The sequence below is a fragment of the Uloborus diversus genome, chromosome 10, assembly GCF_026930045.1.
Source record: "Uloborus diversus isolate 005 chromosome 10, Udiv.v.3.1, whole genome shotgun sequence".
Taxonomy (NCBI): domain Eukaryota; kingdom Metazoa; phylum Arthropoda; class Arachnida; order Araneae; family Uloboridae; genus Uloborus; species Uloborus diversus.
The window spans coordinates 133,849,177-133,863,621 of record NC_072740.1 but is presented as its reverse complement, the minus strand read 5'-3'; the positions used below and the strand labels follow the sequence as shown (position 1 = coordinate 133,863,621).

The following is a 14,445-nucleotide window of genomic DNA, read 5'->3' as shown; positions in this document are numbered from 1 at the left end:
AGGCGTGAGTAGGAAAAGATGTCATGCACCATCGATGTAGAAAGTTTTTTTCCCCTTTCTCTTTTAATGGCGTAACAACAGGCGTAACATTTCGTCAAGCGTATTAGGCGTGGGAATTCGGAAAACGTCCGTTTCAGAAAGTGTTTTTGACGAACCAATTAAAAGAAGTATAATTATACTACCTTACTCCTATTATAAAATTCTCCGATACCGATTAATTTTGCACTAGAAAATTTCAATCATGTTTAACTTAATTGTAGTTCATTAATAATTGATTATTTTGTTGAATTACATTTTGAGTTATGTAATCCTGTGAGGATGTTATTTATAAATACATGTATGCTATTTTAGAAACAGCTATTGTGGAGATCCAATATTTTACTTCCAGTTCCATTAGTACACGCAAGGCTAATTTTTAACAAATTGAAAACAAAAAAAAAGTTCAGCAGTCCTATGTTCAGAAATTACGTAAATAGTGTGGAACTTTGTTCAAATTTGTAAAAAAGAAAAAAAGTACAGCAGCTAAGCTTTCATAAGCTTCCGCGAATTAAGCCCTGAAAACAGGAACAAAAAAACCCAACGAAACGTATGTAACACTATTTATGACCATTTTGATTTACCCTATGGCTTATAGGTTTTCTTGAAAATTTTAAAAGGAAATTTTTTCCAGAAACTGAAGGCTTTTATTCGTAAAATTAAGCTCTCGCGTAGTGTAAGCTCAAGTAAAAATACTGCAGATGTAATCATTTAACACTTACTACATTAAAATGTAGAGTGAAAATATTCTGGAAAAAAATAATATATATAGTGGAAAATTTTCTACTACAAAGCATTTTTCTCTCCACTTCACTAATTGTGGCCCTCTTGCACTGGGATCAAGTTTCGAAGCAAGCGATTATTTGTCGTATTTTGTAAATAAATAAATAAATAAATAAATAAATGACCACAACTCAACTCTTAAGTCGTCATTTCTGACACGCAAAAATTAATTTGGCGATCCCAATCTATTGCCCAAGCATTTTTTTTTTTTCACGAAACTTAAGCATTATAATCGTGATAATTTGATTACAAAAAATATCTAGTTGAATACTCATCTTAAGACATTTCAATTAGTTTACAATTAAGGGAGGGTGGCTCAAAGCGGGTAGGTTTTCGAAGAACGTTCGAAAATTGTAGTTTTTGGCTTTTATCGAAACAATTTTGGTTTTATTTCATAGCAGGGTTTCGAATTTCAAAATAAAAAGTGATTCGTGCATTATTTCAAACCCAATATTAATTTATTATCAAATATTACAGACACTTGAAAAACCCGCTTTGCCCTACCAGGGGGTCCAAAGCGGGTAAGCTTATTTAATTGTGATTTGGTACATTTGCCAATCAAATATGAAGTTATAAATGATTAAATTAGTTGACTAGCTACCTGCCGTTATAAAATATATATAAAAGTTATACTTATCCAATTTAAAGTCAGTCATTCGTTTATAAAACATAAAGAAATAACTGATTAAAGTAATAGACTAATTAATTTCCATCATAAAAAATATTTTTTAAAGTTATACTTATCCAATTGAAGTAGAAAATCTAAGTCAGCACATGCTTCAAGAAATGATAAATAAATACATGATTAAATCCTATACCCGCGTTGCCTAAAAGAACGTTTTTTATTTCAATAATTATATCCTTAAATTAATAATTAAAAAAAACGGAATGACCACCGTAGTTTATAGGTGGATAGTATCAGAATAACATAATATTATTGACAATCGAAAAAATAAGCTGGTCTTCGACTAATCACAAATTACAAAACTTCATTTTTTTAAAAAATGTATCATTTTTTAATTTTTTTTTATTTTGAGCCTGGTTGCGTCATGCCGCTTCACTGCTGCTTCGCTGGGACTGATAGTAACTCGGGGGTGTTCGGGTAAACACGACATACGTATTCATCGCCGCTTACACACCTTGGGGGGGGGGCATACGAAGGCCTACCCGCTTTGGGCCACCCTCCCCTACGCCTAAGTAAGACATTTTGGCAAATAAAAGCTAGGCGTCAATGTCGCCTAACAATTATGTCCTGATTCCGAGCCCTAATTGGTTAGTGAGATGTGAGGAGAAGTGAGGGATTAGATGGCTATATTTGATGAGAATAAGTCAATCAGTATTATATATTTGATTGTATTTTTTCGTTCGTTTATTTACTTATGTATTTATTTGTAAAAACGAATTTACCAAGAGAATAATTATTTCGTCAAATTCATTCGTCAGTCGTCACACATAAAATAATGCAGCCACTGATTATACAGTGAACACAGTATTTTCATTTGCCAAATTGCATTAACGAACAAAATCATTTTTCTCTCAGAAATTAAAAATAAACATTTATTTTTTATATATGCATATTTCTTAGCCGGTTTAAAAATAATGCATATGCGACGAGCGTGACGAGAATCGAAATTTTTGCATCCATAAAAATTAAGTATTGGCTTTGATGGAAAAAGACTTTTATACCTAACCGAAAGTACCTAAGATAGCATGGAGCATGGAGCAGCAATAAACAACAAAAAAGTACCCTTGTCCTTTTATATCGGTATAAAGGGAAAGGAAATGTGTGTCCAGATTCTTAAAGAAGCCAAACCCAGTTTGTCTAGATTTTGATCTACGCCTTTTTGAGAATTTTCAAGCACTGGCATGAACTGTCGACATAGGTCCGTGACCCTGAACCTCGAACACGGGTCAGCGAACATGAGTCCCATTGACCAGGGTCTTCGAGCAGAGGATATTTCCAAAGGTACTTTCTTTACCCGTAAATCACGTCGAATTGAGCAGGGTCGCTGTAGTGAAGGTTCGTTATGTACTTGAATGAACAGCGTGTATGTTTTTATGCTCTTTAATATTACGTTTTTAGGGAAGGGACTGCTCCGATGTGCAGTCGTGTGGAACCACAAACGGTTGGAATGAAATGACCTGATGCATGCAATGATGGTTGGTGTGTTTTTCCAGCTTTGCTTTGGTCCGGAAACGCGATGCCTTTGTAAATGTTACTGAAGTTGGTTCATGTGTATGGTTGGACATAATTGCCTCTGGCACGAGATTTTCACTCTGGTGTAGCATTTCGGTGTACACTTAAACTGTGGTTTTGTTCAGGTTAAGGCACACTTTTTTGTAGCTGAACCGCAATTTTTGTCTCCGGAAGTAAAACACTACCATAATTGCTGAATTTTCTAACATAAATATATTTGTCTATTGTGTACCATGTTACGTATGCCCACTGAACACAGCTTGTTACGTTGGTGAGATAAATTCATAGAACGGATAAATTCCTGTGAAATAGTATCCTACGGCTTAGGGATCGTCTAAAAACAAGCGATGTCACGTTTTGAGACGAGGAAAGGAGTTCATGAACTTGTGAGTTTATGACAAGTGGGATGAAGAGGACGACGGAAATGACACATTTTGGTTGAAATTAAAAAACATTTAAAAGGGTGTATTAAACAATTTTGCATTTAAATATATATTCTTTCATTTATGTAATTATTTAAAGACCAAAATGCTAGTTTCTACAGCTGATTTTCTTCTGTTTTTTCATTGATTCTATTTCATAACTAAAACCACCGATGTGGATTCAAGTTAAAATTAAGTTACATTTAAAAGTTTAAACTCAACCTGAGTATTTTTCGTTCTTAAATATAAAGATAAAATTTAAAGCAAAAATAATATCAATTTCATTTTCAAATTTTAAATTACTAGTTATTAGTGGCTCTGTTATATTAATATTTGAATACTATTTTAAATAAACGTTTGTTTTTTGTTGTAAACCGTAACCTTATTTCATATAAAATAAGTACCCATATAATTATTAGTGTTGTACTCACAAAATTGCGTGTATATTAAAACACATAGTAACAGCATGATTTAGAAATTTTTTAATGCAATTCTACCTAGGATCTGAACGTTATACGCCATTTACTCGAAACTTGAAATTGTCCACTTACACCCCTTTGCTTCTCCACTGCGTCATTTATGAACCACCTTTTATATGTTGAATGAATTCGCCAACTATAATACTTCAATTTATATTCTGCCAGTTAGAAAATGTAAAACAAATTTTCCAGATGGACTAAATTAATGTTCATTACATAGTGCGAAATGATTTAAAAAAAAAATGTCGTCACACGTTCTTCATTCAAGCTTAAGTCATATCTCTGGTGATAGTGATACACGCATAATTAACTCATGTAATTTGCCTAATTAGCTGCCTATTTCTTTTAGTTTGCCTCTTAGTCTGAGTTAAAATTTCTTTCTTCTTTTTTCTGAAACCTGTGCAAAATATTTTGCAAAAGTAATTTCTTTGCTTTTTCCTTTGACTTGTCTTTTTTTACCTTGCTTTCTAACGAGCGGTAAAGATTTATTTTTGTACGACTTGTTAAAGACTACTTATCCCTCGTCATTCTCTTAATTATTTCTCCAGTCCCACTTGAAAAAATGCATAATTTACATTACAAACTGAACGCCAACCAATTAAACTATGCAGCTCAACGTTTTTTACTACTCAAAAAGTAAGCTGTCTTTTTCACAAGTTACACGATTGAACGACTCATTTTTTAAGTCTCAAAGAAATGCAAACATATACACGCTTATTTTACTTAACAAATTCATTTGTTAACAGAATGATTTAGCCTCAAGGAATGCTAAATTTATATCCTTAATTTACATAACTTGATTTATAAACATGATCAATATTAATTTGGTTTGCGTTATTGCAGTTTCGCTATGTTTCATTCGAGTAATTAAATGATTTTAATTATGTAAAGTAAAATGATTTTTTATTTGAATAAATTTTGAATACCTATGAGGTAGTTTATGTACCGGAAACATTGTTCTTGTAGCAGACAGAATTAAGAGAGCTATGTTTATGCACCTTGTAGAAACAAGATTTTCTGTTATTTGTGTAGTCCTGGGGGGACAATAAAAGTTGTTGTGTGCTACAAAAACGAGAAAGGTAGCAATGGACCTGGACCAATTTATTTTTCGGGACCCGATTAACGGACGATCCTGCCGGACGGACCTACGCACCAAAATAGGGTAGATTTTTTTCTTTCTTCTCTTTTTTGGAAACTACAAATTTAAAAATGGGCAGATTTTCTTGTTAGAGGGGGCACTAATTTTTTCCAGAACCTGGACATTGCCTTTGTTTGATCGGGGCCGGACTTGACTGATGAACAGTACTTACAAATTTCTGATTAAAATGTTCAATTGTTGACATCTTTCATGAATTTCAGAGATGTAAATTTAGTTTAAATACCAAATTTTATACATTTCTGACCACCGGAACACGGGATTGCTTCATTTTCGCAAAATTTAGAAAAAAATCCAAAAATTTATTTTTATGATGGAGTTTCCACAAAAATCATACTTAAAATTCGGATCAGGGTCGGATATTACAACTTAGATTTTACCTGAGTGTCAAGCTATATTTTGCCCTGATCAAGCTGCAGGAGTGCCCACACCCTAAGAGCAATGGTTCACCCCCTAAATACCGCGAAGCCCCCCCCCAAAAAAAAAATACCCCCCCCCCCCCCCCCCCCCCCCGCACCTAGATGGGCACCCTTTTTAAAAGAGAGAGAGAGTAGATAAATATTGTTGGTAAAATACATAAGTTTTCAGTAGCTCGTTACGAACTAATGTGATTTTAAGATAAATGGACCTGAAAGGTAAAGTAAAGTAAGAAATAACCAACTAACGCCAAACACGTGTCTGCAGTAATCTGCAATTTGTGCTTTTTTACGTTGTTATTTCTCACTTTTTTGTCATTTTGATAAAAATAAACGCAGAATTCAAATGTACTGATTTTTTTTCGAGAAACAAAAATTTGTTTTCTGAATTGATGAAGTGTTTAGTCAAAAAAAAAAAAGAATCAAGTGGATGGAACGCGTAGCAAAGTGCTTTTTGAACTGCGCAGAAGCCATGTTTATTTTCTTGAAGTAAGCCACCCGTAAGTCGCGTGGGAAAAAAAGTGAATGAAATCGTTAGTGTGAGAAGCGGGTGTTGTCTATTCTGCAAATAAAGCCATGCGTTTATCGGATTCATTCAGATGATTCATACTTTCTCTCTGAGTCAGAAAAGAGTGGTTGCGTTTGGCGAACTGTCGTCCTATCGTTAATGTCTTTTCAATGTCAAGTACTTGGTGGTACCAATTTTGTTAATCATTTTCTCTTTTCAACTTTTTTTTGCCTGAAAGACTTCAGAAGTTGAAAAAAAAAAGTAATAAAATAAATCGAAATAATTTTTTTAATTACATTAATAATCTCGTGTCATAACTAATAAAGTGAAGCTCAATGAGTAGAAAAGCGTGATTCTCGTTCGTGTGTTTCACCTGTAAAATCTACTGGGCTAGAACACTTAATGTAATAGCTAAGCTTATAACAGAGAAGGTATTCTCTTACATTTGTACTAGATGTCTCGAAAATTTTAGATTTGGCACTTACATCCCTTTGCTTCTAACTGCTTCAAATGTAATTAAATTGTAGTGCTCCTAACATAACTGTGCAAAATTTAACCATGAAATGACCTATTTTTTTTTTTTTTTTTTTGAAAATATTTAGAAAATTTACTAATTAGTGCTCTTTATCTCCAAAATGATAGACTCAACATAACTCTGAAGATTGTTTGAATGAAATTCAGTTAGTGTTTTTATTCTAATGCTGATTACGTTGAAAAAAAAAAAGAAAAGAAAAAAAACAAGAAGAAATGTGTCAATGATAGCAAAGACAGTTAAAACTTTTTAATCGATGTGCTTAACCCACATATTTATTCTACGTATTGCTGCAGAGATTCCTCTCTGTTAAGTTTTATTTCCTTCTCTGTCACTTATTTCAGCATTATATAGCAGTCTTTCAAAACAAGGGGTTTTGATTTCCTGTAAGGTTAGATCATCAAATAGCTCTAACTTTATTTTTAACCCATAATGTTGATTAATTGAAATTGCAGTGAATCACAACAAGGAAGTGTTTTCTCCTTTGTCAAATATTTCTCATTAATTATATACTCTATAAGTCACAATTCATTTTGTTTGAATATCATTCTGTTTGAAAATAATTTGTTGAATTCTAGAACTAATCGCTCATTCAGGTCATTATGCCAAACCTACTGAGATCAGGAATTCCGTTAAATTTTGACTTAAACTGATTGCCGTCAACAGAGACGCCCCGATGTGAGGTCACTGTACCCTCCCAAAATTTCCTTATTTAATAAATTTTTTCTAACAATTAGGCAAAATTATTATCATTCTGCAAAATTTGGACTTCCATCGGCAAACTGACAATTTCCCTCTCTCAAAAATTTGAGCTCGAGGCGTCCCTGGCCGTCAAGTATAAACAGGTGGCGTTATTTTGAAGTACGTATCGGCAATCTTGTGATTAGCGGCTAGTCTGAATTTATTGCTTTTTTTTTTTTTTACAAATGGCGTTATTTTGAAGTACGTATCGGCAATCTTGTGATTAGCGACTTGTCTGAATTTACTGCTTTTTTTTTCTTACAAATTAATATTTATGTAATTCTCTCGTAATCCAAATTTTTGTTACGTTGTACTGATAAAAATTTTATGTTATTCACAACAACATAACAGCTATGCGCATTTTTTTCTGCTACTCTTTAGTTCGCAAAAAAGAAATAAAACTCAATGTGATTTAAATTTTGATGCTTTGTTCGCCATGCGTAGTAACACAGCGATGGCTGATTGATCTTCAAGTCGGGTTGACAAGTCTAAAGAAAGTCCTTCCGAAATGAAATTGAAAACTACTCATTATGAAAAAGGTTAATATTTTCAGACCTTAATTTGAAAAGCTTTTGTAATATTTGACATAAGGCCCCTCCCGAAATTAAATTTTTAAATATTCTCCTGAACCATTCGGAAAAGGAATTTTTAACACATAATCCATGGGCGCCTTGAAGGAGCTGTTCGCTAATAATGTCACGTTTTGAGAGGAAGGGGACGTGAAATTTTGACAAGGGGGAACGAATAACAAAAAGTGCGACGTCACGCCTTTTTAAAAAAATAAGAATATGATTACTTTTTTATTAGTGAACAGAGTCAGGGGCGTGTACAGACATTTTGGGGCCCGTCACAGATGTCTTTTCCAGGGCCCCCTCCATACTGTTTACTTCTATATTTCGCGCCTAGTTTTAAAAATACTGGGCCCCCTTCAGGCTCGGGCCAACAGGTGTCCCTTCTCCTTCCCCTGTGCACGCCTCTGAACAGAGTACTGATTTATGCAATACATTTGATGGTACTATACAGGGTGTTCCAAAATTATCTTTACTGTACCTGGCTTGAAATTGATTACAGATTGGAAGTGCTTACGCCTACCAACGGTGCGCATGTTGAAGTGTACTATAAAAAAACTTTATTAGTTGCGGTAATACATGCAAAAGACAATATAAATATCTTGTTTGTTTTCAAAGTTATGAATTTTTGAAGTTGTAAAGATAATTTTGGAACACCCTGTATTATGTAGTTCAGTAAGATGTGATTAGGCGTGCCGTTATTGAGCACCCTCTAATTTAGAAAAATGCAAGAATTCGAATAATTTAAGAAACAATGGCAAACTATATTTTCGATTTAGCTCTTTCGTGATGATTTTTATTTTATAGCGCTTCTTTTTATTTTTTCGCAGCAAGTGGTTATAAACAATTGCCATTTCAGTCAGAACACAACTATTAGTTTTTTTTACTGCATTTTTATTTCCAGCGAGGCAACTAAACAAGAAACTAATAAAGCAATGACTTTGTACCGTTTAACGGTCTTTTCCCTCTATCCTATTTGTTACGGTTCTTTCCTGGATAGAACAATGGATAGCGCGCCGCGTTTGCACGAAAGAAAAATATACATTCTTTTTTTTTTTTTTTCTTTTCTTTCATTTCGTAGAAAACATATCTATTGCAGGAAATAGCGCTGATTTAATTGAAGACTGCCGCTTCTTGCATTCCGTTTTAACTTATCATTTTATTGATACAAATGCCTAAGATTATTGATGTAATGGAGCAATATCATTCAACTTGGTTGAGAACTAGTGCCCATTGAAAGAGTAAAAAAACATTTTCTTAATCCCGGCAGTAGAAGTTTTTTCAGTAGTCTGCAACGCGTAGTAAAAATGAAAAACGTAAGATTCATTGTAAAACCTAAATCGCCACCGACAAATGCTTAAAAATAAGATGTTACATGCAACCTGTGGTCTATATCATAGAAAATATTGCACAAATCTTCATTAGCTGAGATGCAAGATTTTTTTCTTTAAAGTTTTTTCTTTTTTTTTTTGCCAACTTATGATTCCCAACTAAAAAATAGTCTGCAGGTTTTCTCACGAGTTAGCCGCGAAACGCGTCGCACTGCTTCTGCTATCAGGTTCCTGGTTATGACTTAAAAATTAAAAAAAAAAAAAGCATTCAGTGTTTATTAAGGTGCTATCCGACATTGCTCATAGTTGAGTAAAATAAAGAATTGAAAGTGAAAGTCACTCAGTGAAATTAAAATAATGTTTTTAATGTGTAGTATTGTATTCGCTTCAGTATATGTTGAGTTTCCAAAACTAATAAAATGTCATAAAATTCAACACCGAAACTTTCAGTAACATAGGGGAAAATGCATGTCTTCTGCTGTTGCAAGCACATTTTTATTGATTTTTGAAGCCACTCAGCTTAGCTAATCTACGCATGCGCAGGAATTCAAGATGCCCTTAAGCCCGAGGTGCACTGCCTTTTTTCGCATTCGTACATCTTTCTCGAGTTTTTTTTATTATACAGACACACATACATATTTCATTTTCACAGTCTCAAAATAATATAGAATCCGACCATGTTGTCGTTGTCATATTATGACATATTTTTATCGTGTTGGCAATACCGTTCTAGAACATTTTTATTATTTATGCTGTTCAGTTATTTTTTGTGAAAAGCAGCCTTGTTTTCTCGCTCATTTATTGAGGTAGTCAGTACAATATGCAGGTCTGAGCAAAATATTTTCTTATCATAAAATTGTTATTTACATACTTTACTTTTCTTTTATGTACATTTCTCCACTAAATTTTTAAAAATTGTGATAAATGTTTTTCGCTCGAATACCTTTCAAACAAAGCAAGTCTTGCGTAAAATTGTTCAAAATGGTGCGCTGCTATTACGCCATCAATCTAGAAAGGGAAGATCTGTAAAGAAATATCTACGTTTTGTTTTGTAATCACCTGCTTTGAATAAAAACATAAATTTTCACGAAGCTGGAATTATTTATGCGCTCTCGACTCAATGGAAAGTGATATGCAATTTTTACGTGAGCCTTTTAGAAAAAGTTTTCGAGCCCTTCGTGTTCCTTCAAGGAAAACATAAATAAAAATAAAAAATTCGCTTGGGCCTGACTCAATTAAATGGTAATATGTTTGTAGCAAAGGGAAAAGACGATGATCCGCCCGAAGAAGTCCTATGCCAAAGCAAATAATACCCGGGAGAAAAGACCTATCACTGTTATTTTGAGTTTTTTTTTTTTTGTTTGGTATAATTTACAGTGCTTATACCCTTTACCTCTTCTTCCCTCCCCTCGAAAATACTCGAAAAATGACGGGCCTGCTGTAATATATTCCATTAAATACATTTTATAAAAAGTTTCGCTTTTGAAATAAAATAGTTTTTTTTTCGCTAATCGTTCAACACAAAAACTCCCAAATTTGTAGTAGAAAGTTTAAAAAATGCGAACTATGTTACATCGTCAAATATTATACTCCCCTCGAAAATACTCGAAATGACGGGCCTGCTGTAATATATTCCATTAAATACATTTTATAAAAAGTTTCGCTTTTGAAATAAAATAGTTTTTTTTTTTTTCGCTAATCGTTCAACACAAAAACTCCCAAATTTGTAGTAGAAAGTTTTAAAAATGCGACCTATGTTACATCGTCAAATATTATACTTAATGACCATGTGACTATCAATTGATTGCACATTTTTTTAGCATCGCCCATTTCAATTTTTCCATTAAGTGACTAATTACTAAGCATTCTGGAACAAAGTAGATAAAAGTGTCTTTCATTTCCGAAGATCATTTCCTTTCAGAAGACTTTTTTGAAGGGCTTCATTAATAAAATTTCTTTCAACCAACTATTAATGTTTAAAATACACCGCCAGCTCAACTTACTACAAAATACCTTAGCTTTGCCATCAATCTTTGAGTTGAACCGCACCATTGCTGCGGTCGCTCATCTGGTTTGCTAATTCTGCATTAGCTACCAGTTTGTTTGGCTCTCTTGGCTCCCTTAAGAGATTTTTCGCCTCCAGCTCATGTGATTCCTATTCCGGACTGATGAGTGCTAAAAAGCACGAAACTGCAGTCCTCGGATGGAATAACAGAGCTGGCGGTGTATTCTAAGTATTTCTGCCTTAGCCCTGGCTTTAGGGAGTAACTTACCACAAAAAACTATTAATGTTTTCACCCTTTTCGGTAACAAAGGGAAAATGTTTTAAAAAATCGAATAAATGAAAGGGGGAAAAAAGGGAAGATATAGAAATGGAAGGATTAAGGAAATTGAAAATGGGAGGGAAGAAAAAGAATAAAATTGTGTGCTTTTCTAGTGTTGCATTTTGTTTTTCTTGTATGGCTTTGAAACTTTCCAAAAAATAATGGCTTCATGCGTTTATCTTTGAGAGCAAAAGAGTCATAATTGATAGAAGGATTATTTTCCTTAGGGTATTCGCAAGTTTTACTACGGCTTCGTTTGTGCTTTCCTTTCACTCGAGTTATGTCTCTTTTCCCTGTTAAATGTTACAGATATCTGTAGCTCGTTAAGAACAATAGTTTTCTTCGAAAGAAGCTTGAACACAATTGAGAGTTATGCCTGGAGAAACATAACTGAACAAACATAATTTCAAAATGTAAACAAAATTGTTTTCTCCATTATAGCTTATCTATTTTGAACTAAACCAATTATAACTACAGTCAAACCTCCATATATCGAACTTTCACATATCAAAATTTTCTATATATCGAAATCCCAGCAAACTTCTATGCTCATTACGTAGAAAAATTGTTTCTATATATCGAAAAATCTCTATATATCGAAAAAAAATTCGAGACATTCGTAGATTTTTTTTTTTCCATTTTAGACTTTGTCTCATGAAAAATGAAGGTTACGGGAGAAAATTATGTTCACTAAAGGTTGCTACGAAACTCATAAGGAATCTGGGGTTGAGGGGTGTGTAGATAGATCGTTGTTCCGTTCTGGCGTTCTTCAATTTCCTCAAGTTTATTTCAAGTCTTAGTTGCACTGTTGTTTCAAGCTATCCCTTTTGTCTGTTGATTATCATTCCTAGTCTTTTTAGCTTCAGTAAAAATCATTCAAGTTAAGTAGATTGATTTTTTTACTTTTCACTCGATTACATTGTCAAAACGAAAATCCCCTAATGTTGCGGATCAAGTTGAATTGCCGAAGAATGAAGATGTATGAAGGAGCAAAAATGTAATTTCTGTTAATTTTTTAATTATTAATTTTTATTTAATCTGATGCTCGTATAAATTAGAAATAGGGTTTCATACACGAAAATTAGCAATAATTTTAATCTTTTAGGAGATTTTTATGATAAAATAAGATCGTTTCCATATATCGAAATTTCTATACATCGAATTTTTTTTCCGCAATTTGCTACTTCGATATATGGAGGTCCGACTGTACATTAAAAATTCAGTGAACAAGTATGCAAAATGTGCTAAGAAAAGTATTCCTCCTCTCTGACAAATGTTCCTCAAAATAATAAAAAATAATAATTATTGTGATGATGATAATGATAAATGTTTTCTTCGAAGGTTAACAGGTCAAATTACACAAATTCACTTCAGTTTTTTAATCTTTTTCAGATACCTCTTTGAATTCCACTGAAAGCAATGGATAGCTCTAAAGACAAGAGTTCTCGCTCCAGCTCCAAAGCGAACCTCAACGAATCCAGCGTGCCTTTGCTCGACGATGAAGAAGTGACTCTGAAAGGCGGCGAAAGTAAAGTGACCATAGAAATGGATACACGCAGCTCGGACGAAAACGAAAAAGGTGATGCTAACAAAGATAAAGAGGAAGAAGCTCAAGCTGACGGGAAATCCGATGCCAAAGATGAGAAAGAGTCCAAAAAAGAGAAAAAAGAAAAGAAGAAGAAGGAGAAAAAGGAGAAAACCCACAAACGTACCACCTCCTTGGCAGAGAAACTCACCACGGGGCTTAATCTTCTAGACAGAGATGATAGAAATGTGAATGACCACGTCAATGTAAGTTTTCATTGTTTTTATCTGTTCAATGTCATGAGGTCAAATTATGTCAGGTCGTTGCATCAATTATTATAGCGTAGAGAAGTTGAAGTAAGTTTTTTTCGCTGAAAAACCTGTATGTCTCGATTATAGTGGGATGCGAAAATTTTTTTGCAAATGGCAAATTTCGAAATGTTCAAGTTTCAATTATTTTTGAATAAATTTTCACGTATAGATCAGGAGTTAAAAAACGCGTTCAAATCGTGTCCCTGCAAAAAAAAAAAAAAAAAAAAAATAACTTCATGCATCTTTTGAAGCTTCAATTTATTTTATTTTCTATTTTAGAACTGCTACAATAGAATGGTGTCAGTTCAAGGTAAAAAAAAAACCTTGCTGTGATAAGTAATTAAAATAAAAATTTATTCTGGCTTTGGCTTTCTGCAATTCGAATAAAATAGCATGTTTTTAGAATACAATGTTCCATAAATAGCTGAAATAATTAATTACAATATTTTCCTTTCTGAAAGTGAGACATTTCTTTCGGTTATTTTCGAGGTTGACTACAAAAGTGCGTAGGGGATGCTAACCTTATTCTCATCACGTTTTTATTGATTGTTTTTGTAACGATATAACTGCAAATGAATAAATCCATATCGAACTTATGGTTCATTGATTTTGATTCTAAGTAAACAATTATAACAATTTGCTGAAAAATTGAGACATTTTAAGAGTTTTTCGCTTGTGACAAATTCATTTTTTAATTTTTTTTAAGTTTTTATTGTTCCTCTAAGTTCCTCTAGCGTGCATTAATTTGTAGAATCATGCGTGGTCATTTCTTTCTGCCCGAGCACATATTTTCCCATAAGTTTTAGAATTTATAATCGGAAGAAGAGGAAATTCACTTCAAGCACAACGAGGCTGCTTAAAAGAAATTTGACATTAAAAAAATGTCGACTATTTCGGGAATGCATTTGGAATATCGGGTTGAGAGAGAGAGAATGAGTTAATAGTGTCACACGTATATGTCATATAAAAATACTGTAACAGTAGAACGCACGAATGAAGCAAGCAAATAAGTATTTTCAGTTTAAAAGTTCACAATCTTTCGAGGTCAATTTTTATGAATATATTTAACTTCCATAAAAGATTTAACCTAACTTATATAAACTGTTGTGGAAATT

The 14,445-nt window shown here is 33.2% G+C and overlaps 1 protein-coding gene across 1 annotated transcript in view; it reads left to right on the top strand.

Annotated features, from left to right (window-relative positions):
- LOC129231425 (caveolin-3-like) overlaps window positions 1-14,445 on the top strand; it is a 49,662-nt gene that overhangs the window by 10,928 nt on the left and 24,289 nt on the right. The window contains exon 2 of the mRNA XM_054865738.1: window positions 12,887-13,285. Within this exon, the coding sequence (XP_054721713.1) occupies window positions 12,914-13,285 (372 nt within the window). The 5' untranslated portion in view covers window positions 12,887-12,913. The remainder of the gene's footprint in view (window positions 1-12,886; window positions 13,286-14,445) is intronic.